General features: G+C 41.2%; 1 protein-coding gene across 6 annotated transcripts in view; it reads left to right on the forward strand.

Moving 5' to 3' along the window:
* Positions 1–12898, forward strand: part of FMN2 (formin 2) — a 234585-nt gene that overhangs the window by 56264 nt on the left and 165423 nt on the right. For all 6 annotated transcript variants that reach the window (XM_065589091.1, XM_042848380.2, XM_065589093.1 and 3 more), the window contains exons 4-5: positions 3463–3610; positions 11874–11935. In XM_065589091.1, coding sequence (XP_065445163.1) covers positions 3463–3610; positions 11874–11935 — 210 coding nt within the window. The remainder of the gene's footprint in view (positions 1–3462; positions 3611–11873; positions 11936–12898) is intronic.

Genomic DNA, 12898 nt, shown 5'->3' on the forward strand with positions numbered 1-12898 from the left:
TTAGATAGGGAGTGGAGTCCTGGGGGGCAGTTAGGGGCAGGGGTCCCAGGAGGGGGCAGTCAGGGGACAAGGAACGGGGGGAGGGTTGGGGGTTCTGGGGGGGCGGGAAGTGGGAGGGGCAGGGGCGGGGCTAGGGCGGGGCTCCTCCCGTCCTCTTTTTTTCTTGCTGAAATATGGTAACCCTATCTTTATGCTGACCAACTTGTTTTCTGATGCTGTCACAGTGTAATAAGATCCCGTCTTTGTGCTTTTGTCAGCTTATTGGGTGTTTTTTTTTTTTTTTAGGCACATGGATGCCGAATTATCCATTAAACAATATGTAGGAGTTTGATCATTTTTTCTGCATTCATTTGTTTAACCAATGTTTATGATGAGCTGTAGAGAAGTCCCTAAACATTATGCTATATGTTTATCACTCTGAACATTTAAAATTTAGTAGTACAGTACACAAAAAAAGCATGAGTTCTCTCATTTAGTGTAATAAGTTAGGACTGGTAAGAAAATATTCACAAATGGTGTACAGCAGTGGCTCTCAACCTTCCAGACTACTGTACCCTTTTCAGGAGTCTGATCTGTCTTGTGTATTCCCAAGTTTCACCTCACTTAAAAATTACTTGCTTACAAAAACAGACCTAAAAATACAGAAGTGTCACAGCACACTATTACTGAAAAATTGCTTTCTTTTTCATTTTAACATATAATTATAAAATCAATTGGAATATAAATATTGTACTTGCATTTCAGTGTATAGTATACAGAGCAGTATAAATAAGTCATTGTCTATGAAATTTTACTTTGTACTGACTTCACTGGTGCTTTTTCTGTAGCCTGTTGTAAAACTGGGCAAATATCTAGATGAGTTGATGTACCCCCGGAAGACCTCTGCCCACCCCCAGGGGTATGCATACCCCTGATTGAGAACCACTGGTGAACAGTGATGATTTAGGGGTCTTTATCCTGTGGATTAAGGTGCGGGTTTCCAGTTTTATGCTACAGAATATTGGACTTTTCCAGATCAGTTCCTTGGCCAGAACAGTGACATTGTCAGATATAACATTAATATTCAGTGATGATCAGTTTAGATACTGACTTCCTCCCTTGCCTTACTGCAAAATCTGAGCACCTGATAATCACTAATGAGTTTATCCTCTCTGAGAGACAGGGATGTGCTACCTATGATGAGTCTCCCTGGAAAGGAGAATATCTATCTGTTTTCATTCTAAAAACAAAAGTACATTTTTATCCCTTTTCCTGTAAAGACAGCCTTGGAAATGTAGTGAGGAAACATATCACTGGGGTTGAAAGGAATACATAGCAGGGTCTCCATTTTTGCTGAAGTAAGCCAGGGAGAATTACAGATTCTCCCTGTCAAGGCTGCTTCCCCACTCTGAACTTTAGGGTACAAATGTGGGGGCCTGCATGAAAACTGCTAAGCTTAACTACCAGCTTAGATCTGGTCTGCTGCCACCATTCCCAAGTGGAGTCCCTTCCCTGGGAAGCCTTGAGAAACTCTTCACCAATTCCCTGGTGAATACAGATCCAAACCCCTTGGATCTTAAAACAAGGAGAAATCAATCAGGTTCTTAAAAAGAAGGATTTTAATTAAAGAAAAAAGGTAAAATCATCTCTGTAAAATCTGTATGGAAAATAACTTTACAGGGTAATCAAACTTAAAGAGCTCAGAGGACTCCCCTCTAGTCTCAGGTTCAAAGTACAGAAAACAGAGATAAACACTCTAGTAAAAGGTACATTTACAAGTTGAGAAAACAAAGATAAACTAACACGCCTTGCCTGGCTGTTTACTTACAAGTTTGAAATATGAGAGACTTGTTTAGAAAGATGTGGAGAACCTGGATTGATGTCTGGTCCCTCTCAGTCCCAAGAGCGAACAACAACCAAAACAAAGAGCACAAACAAAAGCCTTCCCCCCACCCCAAGATTTGAAAGTATCTTGTCCCCTTATTGGTCCTTTGGATCAGGTGTCAGCCAGGTTACCCGAGCTTCTTAACCCTTTACAGGTAAAAGGATTTTGGAGTCTCTGGCCAGGAGGGATTTTATAGTACTGTACACTGGAGAGCTGTTACCCTTCCCTTTATAGTTATGACAGCTCCCATTCTTCTCCCTTCAACAAAAATATATTTTGGCATGCTCAGTGCATGGAAGAAAGCTAGGACATGTGGTGTGGATTTTAACCAGGCTGCAACTTTCTTAGTCAAATTACATCTAGGGTTCCTGTTGGGGGACAGCCCAGTGCAGTCGCGCACACCCCATTGATCCTCTGTCAATTCTTATGGGATTTTACTTCAAAGGGAACAAATCATCACACTGGGGTGGGAGGTTCTCAGGGTGCCTACACTTGCCTGCTAGCATCCCTCCCCCTTTCAGGAGTTGAGGTGAGCAGGGACGTCAACCCCCAGCCAGCACTGCCATCAAGCGCATTGGTGGGGCAGTACCTTCCGGGGTAGTGCCCCGGCCCCTGGTTCACCTTGTTTCCAGGGGATTAGACACTATGCCCCGGTCTCATAAGAAGATGCCCTCGGGATGGCCACTATATTGTCTTTTTGGATCTGGAGCATAAATCAGTGAGTTTGTGCACCGGGCACCTGACAGATGTTGCGATAACTAAATGACTCTCATGTAAGTCCAAATTGTGACCTCTGGGAGGGGGAGAATTCTAGCCCTCCGGTTGCCCAATCTCCAACCTCTAGGTTGTGCTGTGAGAAATGCAGAAAAACGCAACCAATCTGGTGGCATGGGAAAAATGCCTTCCTAGCCCCAAAACGGCAACTAGCACAGCTGACAGTGACTGAGATGAGGGAGGGAGGGTGAGTTGACTGCTGGAAACCAGAAAATGGCTCTGAGCACATGGCTCCAAATCATGGGTCAAATCTCATGAGACCTCAAACCTACCAAGAAGCCTTATGGGGACTGGAAATCTTGTGGCAACCTGCCCATCCTGTGCTTTTACCACCAAATACATCCCTTACTATCCTTGGGGTGCTCTTCTGTAAAATGATTAAGTATAGGTAGTTTGGCAAAGATTCTTCTTCTTCTCCGAAATCTGGAGGCTGACCCTGCGTATAGAAGGGTGATCATGAGTTGATGATGTCCGTGGGAATGGGGAGCAGCAAACTATTTTCTCATGCACACTGAAAAATGCTAGCCCCAGCTCTGGCTGCTGCTGCTGCCCCTGATGTTACTTGTTCTGTGGATAAACAGAAGATTGTTTTGCATGGCTGTCAGTACAGCTCCTTTCACAGCTACTAAATTCATCTTTAAAAAAAAAAAATTGGAGGTCAAGGCTTCATGAGGTGAAGAGTGTAAAAAACAAGTTGCCTATATTGATGTAGGGCTGGATAATGACCTATTTATGTTGGAAATGAAAGCTTTGATGTTTCTGAACTTGTTTCAGTTGTCTTTTTCATACAATGAACTTCTCAACTTTCTTTTCAATAACCACAGCAAGACCAGCTTTATACTTGGGCTGCAGTTAGCCAACCCACACATTCATCGGATTACATCGAAGGGAGGTTTCCAAGGAGAATTCCATCCGTGTGGCCACCACCCAAGCCTCCTGATGAGGAACAAAAACTCAAACATATGGAAGCAGGTATGGATGGCTTGGAGACACAAACAGGATCCAACACTTCCCATTGATTTCAGAGGGAGCTGTTGTTTGCTCAGCATTATTGAAAACCAGAGCCCTTATTTAGGTGCCTAAATATGGACTTTGGAGCCTAACGTCAATACCTGTTTTTAAAGATCTTGGCATAAAGGTAGAAGTATTGTTAACTTGCATGAATTTGACTGAAATATTCTGTGAACGTATGTATTGATTTGTTAAACACCAAGGTGTACACTGACTATGCTCAAGTTTCAGAGGGGTAGCCGTGTGAGTCTGAATCTGTAAAAGGCCACAGAGGGTCCTGTGGCACCTTTAAGACTAACAGAAGTATTGGAGCATAAGCTTTCGTGGGTGTCTGACGAAGTGGGCATTCACCCACGAAAGCTTATACTCCAATACTTCTGTTAGTCTTAAAGGTGCCACAGGACCCTCTGTTACTGACTATGCTGTACATACAGCAAACAATAATGCACTTTGCCATGCTTTGTCCTTTGTTCTTCTGCAGTTTACAGCTCCTCATAGCAATGATGTGGGGCAATCTTCCTTTCTGATGGCTATGGACTCCCTTTGAACCTCAGTGCTATTTTTAGGTTATTACAGTGGCATAAGGCACATGCTGTCCCTCATATGTGCTCAGCACAACCCCTGTGTTAGCAAAGGGAACAAGCAAATGGATATAAGAAACAAACGTGGGGGGCTTGTTTTAGTTTGGTGAATCTCAGAAGTTGTTGAGTTACTTCACCAGTCTGTTTACTTTTTTATTATCTTGTCTGAGTGAATTCATTATTCTTTCTAATTGTCTAAAAGCATTTGTTTAAGTTATCATTAAATGAATAATGAACAATCTCTTGTTTTGTAGGCAAGAAAAAAACTAGATTACCACTGAAAAGAATTTAAAGTCTGCTTTTGGTTAGTAGTCTTGATGACAGGCAAATATCAGAGGTTCAGGGAGGCTTAGTTTTGAATTAGCATCCAATAGCTCTCTATAGTTTGAGACTACATTCATCCCTATGGGCCCTGACTATTTACAACTCTTCCTTTTCCCACCACTCCTTTGGCCTTTCCATGGAAAATAAGGCATTTGCCATTATTTCAACAGATTTCCTAGCACTGCTGCTAAGCTCTGGGTGGGGTTGATTTCAAACTTTCCTCACTCTGGGCCTTCCAAGAATGGTCTGAGAATTAGGCTGTGTCTACACTAGGAGTGTTTTGCTAGTACAGGAATATCTGTATATGCTACTGGCAAAGCACTTCTAGTGTGGATGTAGCTTATACTGGAAAAACTATATTTTTTGCAGACACAATGTATTCCATCCCTGCTCCGCCCTGAGTAAAATAAGCTACATCAGCAAAAATACAGTTTTGCCAGTATAACTTCATCTACACCAGGGGCTTTTGCCAGTACTGGTTTGTTAGTCAAGAATCACACCTCATCACATCCCTGACTGGCATAGCTGTGGTACCAGGAGTGTGTAGTGTTGATATGGCATGAAGTTTTGTGTGTTGGAGTGTTAGAGACTAGAAAATAGTGGTGCCAGGGACTGTTCTAATTATAGGCAAGCTAGGCAATTGCCTAAGGTGACAGGGCCAAACCTCAGAGGTGCTGAGTCCCCGTTGGGTCAGGTTGAAATGACACTCACTCAAATTTGGCTTAGCCACCCCCATCATGACAGAGGTATGGCTGGACCAAACCTGAGTGAGTGACCTGGCACTTGCCTCCACCACTTCTGTCATGACCGCCACATCTCCCCAGAAAGTCCCCCTCAGGGAGTGCACCCCCTGGTTGAGCACCTCTGTTCTATGTAGTAGTAAGAGGGGGAGGCACTGAAGATGTGCCGATGGTGGCAGATTGTCTTGAGGGGCCACTGGGTAGTGCTGAGGCCTCAGCAAAGGTGCTGCTAGACCTGGTTCCTGAACTCAGTTCCTGTAAGGATCAGAACCTTGTGCCTTTTGACACAAATGGAGATTTGGGGGGGGGGTGTGTGACTGACTGACCTGACTGTGTCCAAAGCCTTTACCTAAAAGGATTTGGAGTTTAAAAGCAAAAGATCTGAAGTTACAATATGAACATTGCATTGTCCCTTAATTTACTTCCAAAATGTCCACTGCAGTATAAGCAATCTAGTGATATAGTTTACAAGTAAACAAAACCTGCCTTTCTGACATAGCCAAAACTTTGAAGCCTTCAGTATCTACATTTTTGCTTTACTAATCCAGATTATATATGTTCTCACAAAAATAGTCAGCAATAATTCTCTTAATTTCAGTTGCTTAAAAAGAAGTCCCCCCCCCGCCACTATATAGCATTTCATTTATTGAGCTTTACATTTTATTTCATTTAAATTGCTGTAACAAGAACAAGTTCACAACTCTGGTAGACATGGTAACTGAGAATTATCAGAACTAAATATTATACTGGTTATCCAAGGAAAAACAGTGAGTTTGGTTAAATCAGAATACTTAGAAGTATAAGAATTTTGAAGATCGGTTAATTTGGAATACCTGCGAAAAAGAACAAAAAGCAGTTTAGCTTAATTTAAGAATACTGCTTGCTTAGATACTGTATTTTTTTCTCTTCCTTTTTGAAAATTCTGTTTGTTTGCCTAAAAAAAGATTAATTTAATTAATTTGCTTCTGCTATTGCTCCTACCCATAGATTCTCATCTCCCTCCTCCCCCCCCCATACTTTTTTTTTTGGGGGGGGGGGGAGAGAAGTTTATTCAAACTGTCAGTGTCTTTTAAAAGGGGTTTAAACATTTCTGTCTTAAGGGCTTTAATTTGTTTGCCAATAAGAAAAATATGAAGGGAATTTGGTTATTGTAATTAATGTCCAATGGAAGTAATTTTCTGCAAATAAAAGGTAACTTTTTTTTTACATGCCTACTTGTAGAGGACAGTGAAGGTGAGTAATGTTAAGTGAATAATGAAGTCTTAAAAATGAGTCTACCTGAGATTTGTGCCAAAATTGCATATATGAGGTGCATGTGACTTCTGAAGTCAGAGAGGGAGCACATTCTTAAATGCTGATCTTAAAATCCAAGAGAAGAGGCCTGCAGCTTGCTTTGAAAGTCAGATGACTTGGACTTTCTCAGACCAATGGGAGAAGCTATTGAGAATGTCCTGACTCCAGAAAACCTAAGAACATTAACCTTAGCCCATTAGGGCAGGTCTACACTGCAATTAAAAACCCACACTGGCCTGTGCCAGCAGACTCAGGCTTGCGGGGCTCAGGCTAAGGGGTGAGTCCTAGAGCCTGGGTTCCAGCCTTAGCCTGAACATCTACACCCCAATTAAACAGGCCTTTAGCCTGAGCCCAAATCAGCTGGCACAGTCCAGCAGCAGCAGTCTAATTGCAATGTAGACATACTCCTAGATAACAGGGTAGTGCATAGGTTAAGGACCAGCCAGAATCCAAGTGCTGTTGATAACTTATCAGAAAAATGTTTTGTGGTTGAAAACTCTTATGCTACATACATGGACTGAAATTCAGTGTGTGCCATTGGTAAGTGCTGGTACTATGCATATTTTTAAAAATATAGAAAACAAAGAGAAATATAAAACCACAGAGAATTAGCACCTCAGCAGGATTTATAGCATCACATTATGAGATTGTTTAAAAAATTTGAAAGAATGGTGGCTAATGCAATGCAAATTATAAATAAAACTCTAGATCAATTTAAGGAAAAATGAATAGGAGAGTCAGGAAATATATGCTTACTCCCTTTGTGTTTGGAAACCCCAGAAGAAAAGATCAATACCTTTCTAATGTTTAGAATTTATTTTTTAAAAGTGCCTCTATCATTTTAATGTTGGATGGTGGTAACATCTGCATCCTAGGAAAATGGTCACAATAGTTTTCAAGAGCAGATGAAAAAGGGCATTTCTGGTCATCAAAGCCACCCTAGGCCAAGCAATGATTTACAAATATCCCTACTTTGCAAACTTCATTGCAGAAGCATGGTCAAACATGGTTAATAATGGGGCAGACTGAATCCTTGGTACTTCCCTACCCCCCAACCAAGTAGTAACATCATCTTCATCTAATCTGGATCACTACTTAACCAGGCACAGGGGAAATGCACAAATCTAACTGATGAAAGAGATTCAAAACTGTGCTTTATAAGCATAACATTGGATCTTCAGCACATGCTGTCTCATTATCTCCCATGGCAGCCTCAGGAGGTATGACAGAAGAAAATGTTATGAAACATCATGAGAATGCAAGAGAGAGCCCTTGGGGTGGATGAATAGTTACCAAATACCATCTTCTGGGATCTCTTTTAAGATCAAAGAGTAGAACCTGGTCTGCCAGGGGCTGTAGTTCAGTCAACAAAACCCCATGGTCACTGTTATCAAAGGCTGCAGATAGCTCTAAAAATTACAGGTGGCCATGCTTATTTTCTCCATCACTAGAAGGAGATCAGCCAACAACATAACCCCTTGTGGGCAAAGATCAGATTCCATGCTGATTATTTTAGCCTGTACCATATTAAAATCTGAAAGTAGATTCAAAGGCCTCAAGGAAGTCTGAAAATTCCAGGTTTTCCTGGAGTTCCTTTGCCATCACCTCCTAAATGAGCTTTCACAAAAAACAAAACAAAAACACAAAACCAAAACCAACCAAACAAAAAACGAATAGGGAGGACTATATTATATAAAGAGATTGTCAAGAGAGTTTTTTGAGCAAAGGCCTGACAGCTGCTTGTTCTAGAGATACTGGCACTCTGCCCTCTGGCATTAACAATTTCTACCAAAAAGAGGCAATGCCTTTCTGTTTGTTTGTTTGTTTGTTTTCCCTAGTCATTATAGACGTGTGTTCAAGTCACCGTTAGTGTCCTAAAGTCCCTCCAGTGCTCCTTCAATGAGTGGAGCTGCCTAAAAGTCAATTTGGCATAATATGGCATTTGTTTCCTCCAGTCCCAGACATGTACTGATTTATATGGTGAACCCAGTCACTGATTGGAGTGATATTATACACACTCAAATTGTCCGAGTGAGAGACATTTCACGGTAGCTTAGATTAACCCCATTTTGCACCACAGCAGTTCCATTACAATTAAGATGCTATTGTGGATAAGAACGCCATGGCTGTTGAAGGGAAAGAAGCTTCAGATTTTAAGTATTCACCTGGTAGCCTTGAAACGTGGCTTGAAACCACCACTGGTACTGTAGCTTGTGAATTGTCATGATGGTCTTTGGGGAGAGAATGTCTAGGAGCTAGTCATGATCGTCATAGCCCACAGGTGGGCTCACTGTACAGTGCTGCTCCTGAGAGATGTCAAAATTATTTGTTTCCTCCATTTTCTCTGCACAGATCAAAGAAATAGTTCGGTCGCCTTGCTGGGAGCAAGGTGGAACCTGACTGACTAAATTGTTTAGTATACTTTGACTATCCATAGCACCATGTCACAATATTTTACAGATGTAAATGAACGAACCCTGACCAAGTAGGCAGATATTATATCATGATGGGAAACTGAGGTGGTTGTACAGGGAGGTTGCTTAAGGTCAAACATGAAGTCTGGAAAGTGGAGAATGCAAGGCAGAGCTTTTGACTCACAATCCTGTACTTTAACCACAAAACCATCTCTCATCAACAGTTAAATAAAAATAGAAAATCTTCATTATTCTCTCTAAAGATTCAGCAAATTGCTTTCAAGTACAGTATGTGCACTGGTTGTTGCATGTATCCATCCTTGCCAGCACAATCTGTAATTTCTTTTATCCAGCATGCAATCAAATACTGCGCTGTATAAACAAAGCTGGAATGTACAGTATGTGTTTGACTGAAACAAATATTCCCAGAATCAAGGTTTCCATTTAACTTTTTTGACTTGACCAACAGTCACTATTTTAACTTTGACTTAAACGTTTTTATTAAAAGGCAGCTTTTGAATAGCTAATGATGGTAGAGCAATGATTACCCTGTCTTTAAAATAAGCAAAAGAATCTAGTTCTTGCTAGCATAATATTTTAATGTCCATATTACATTGAAACAAAATGACTCTTTGCTTTAAAGGCACAGATTAGCAAAGCAGAGCTCGTAATTGTTCCCATTGGGTTTTCTCCTGATTCTTAGTGCAGAAACCACGACAATGACTACTTCTAGATGTGAAAACTGATTACTGCTTTAACTTTTCAGTTTAGCAAGTAATACATGGCATTATACTTCTGAAACTTTTTTTTTCTTTCTTCAAATTCCCTACAGTGGTGTTGGATGGTAAATTAATTCTGGGATGGGAGGACAGATTCTTTGTCCAGAGGGAACTCAATCCAATCCGCAATGCTGATCACAATGTTTCTTGCTGGCCTTAGAATTGATGAATCTGCACCTGTGTGACTTTTCCTCAGATGAACAATACCCAGTGCACATTATGGGGAGAATCCTGGGTGTGGATGTCCCCCTGGTTCTGTGCAGCTCAGGTCAACCACTTTCACAGTACTGTTCTCTCCCCTGTACAAGACTCAGCAGAGCCACTAGGGATGGGGAAAGCTGGGGACAGGGATGGAGTGAGGGTTCCATTATATTTCTCTCCACTGTCACAAGCCCCGTGGTAAAAATTTAATGTAGTATCAGGCTGCATTAACCTTTAACTTTCCCATGCTGCCCCAATACTTAGGACCCACTTTTTAAAAGGGGGGTTCCAAGATGATATTGTATGAAGGAAGCCTGAAAGTAAGAGAGTGAGTGTGTGTGTGTGTGTGTGTGTGTGTGTGTGTGTGTGTGTGAAGAGTTTTGGGGTGGGGTGTTGGGAGGCATGGAGCAGAGGTCACCAAAAAACACAAGTTATTTGAAAAAATCAACAAAGAGTCCTGTGGCGCCTTAAAGACTAACAGATGTATTGGAGCATAAGCTTTCGTGGGTGAATGCCCACTTCGTCAGACGCATTCACCCACGAAAGCTTATGCTCCAATACATCTGTTAGTCTTTAAGGTGCCACAGGACTCTTAGTCTGGATCTGTAAAAAGCAACAAACACGGCTACCCCTCTGATACTTGACACTTGACTTGTGTGATCATCTAGGATCTGCTGAGATTGAGTAGAGCTGCTGGCTCTTCCAAAGGTGGCTAGACCAACCTCTTAATGGGACAATATGGGAAAAACCAAGTGTGGGGACTTTCCAGGGAGTTTTATTCATCCTAAACTTCCTGGGGTATTCCATGGGAGGGTTGTCTATGCTCTCGGTAAATATTTCTGACAAAGGGAAAAATAAATTGTTGATGGTGACAGTGAAGTTTATTCATAAAACATTTAAGAGGATACACTTTAACTAATGGTGGGTCTTAGTGAATGCTATGCAATCTGAAAAGAGGAAGGCTGTAGTTATATATAAAAATTATTCAATTCATTTAAAAAGGAAAACCATTCTTATTTTTTGAAAAAATCCCCCCTTGCTAAGGTCCCTTTAACTTTGTATTCTGAAAGATTAAGCACCATCTGCACTCAAAGTGCAGTGGCAGTCATAAAAGCTGACAATGTCGGGAATCATTAAGAAAGGGATAGATAATAAGACTGAAAATATCATGTTGCCTCTATATGAATCCATGGTATGCCCACATCTTGAATACTGTGTGCAAATGTGGTTGCCCCATCTCAAAAAAGATATATTGGAATTGGAGAAGGTAATCACAAATTATTAGGGGTATGGAACAGCTTCCATCTGAGGAGAAATTAATAAGTTTGGGACTTTTCAACTTGGAAAAGAGACAACTGGGGGGGGGGGAGATACGATAGAGGTCTATAAACTCATAACTGGTGTGGAGAAACTAAATATGGAAGTGTTGTTATTTACTCCTCATAACACATGAACTAGGAGTCACCAAATGAAATTAATAGGCAGCAGATTTAAAACAAACAAAAGGAAGTAGTTCTTCACACAACGCACAATCAACCTGTGGAACTCCTTGCCAGAGGATGTTGTGAAGGCCAAGACTATAACAGGGTTCAAAAAAAAAAAACTAGCTAAGTTCATGGAGAATATGTCCATCAGTGGCTATTAGCTAGGATGGGCAGGGATGGTATTCTAGCCTCTGTTTGCCAGAAGCTGGGAATGGGCAAAAGGGGATGGATCACTTGATTACCTGTTGTTCTGTTCATTCCCTCTGGGGCACCTGGCATTGGCCACTATCAGAAGATGGGCTAGATGGGCTTTTGGTCTGACCCAGTATGGCCGTTCTTATGTTATGTTCATGTTGAATGAAACTTCTCTTGAAAACTTTCTGAATCTGTATTTCCTTTTCAATCCAGAGTTTGAAGCAGCTATCTTGGAAACGCAGAAACAATACATAGAGGATGTTCAGCGGGTACAGGTAAGACCTTGGCCAGTGGTGTAACAAGTATGTGTTACACTTATTTTGTAATATGACTTGGAAGCCAATGTGTTAGCCCCTTTGGAAGTAATTCTCATGTTTCTGTAGACTGAATAGGTGGTGCAAATATTCAGAAATGTGTTTTTTTTTCTTTCTAAACTTATTTCAAAATATTCATACATAGTCCATGTTGTATATTTACATGAAGAGACTCTTGGCTACCGACCTGACTGCAAATGATCCCTTTGAAAGGTAGTTTCTATGGACCTGTGTTACTGGCCTGTGATATGCAGGAGGTCAGACTAGATGATCACAATGGTTCTTGCTGGCCTTAGAATTGATGAATCTGCAGTGTGTGACTTTTCCTCAGATGAACAGTATCCAGTGCACAATGACCATTTAGCAAATGCTGATTCCTTCCAGGATCCTCGGTCAGTGACTCTCCTGAATTCATATTGTTGTCAGATGGCATGTGCAAAACTCTGCAGTGTGAATGGTTCATTATCATGTCATTATTTTTTGAAGCTCTGGCTTTGCCCCTTTAGAGTGTTAATTTAAAACAAAATCCATTAAGTGGCAGTTTATGACCATAATGGAGAAATTCAGTGGTGGTTTTTGATGGAAACCTTCAGAATAGAGGTCAAATACGTATGTTGGCTTTATGTCTGGGTGAATGAACCTGAAGATATAAATTGTCCCTCAGGGTTAACATTAACAAAGGCCATCTTCACTGCACAGTAGCTCGTAGGCTAAGTTTATAATAGTGACTAGCAATTTTGGATGCTCAACTTTAGACATGTTAAAGAGACCTCTAATTTAGCATGTTAGGGCAGCAGTAGAAGTTTTGGTTAAACTTTCAATCCACCAAGGCTCAATTACTCCTGGGGGAATTCTGCACCACTGCACATGCACAGAATTTATGTCCCCCCTAAGATTTCTTTGCTTCCCTGCAGAAAAATGACT

Source organism: Chrysemys picta, chromosome 3 (genome assembly GCF_011386835.1).
Source record: "Chrysemys picta bellii isolate R12L10 chromosome 3, ASM1138683v2, whole genome shotgun sequence".
NCBI lineage: Eukaryota > Metazoa > Chordata > Testudines > Emydidae > Chrysemys > Chrysemys picta.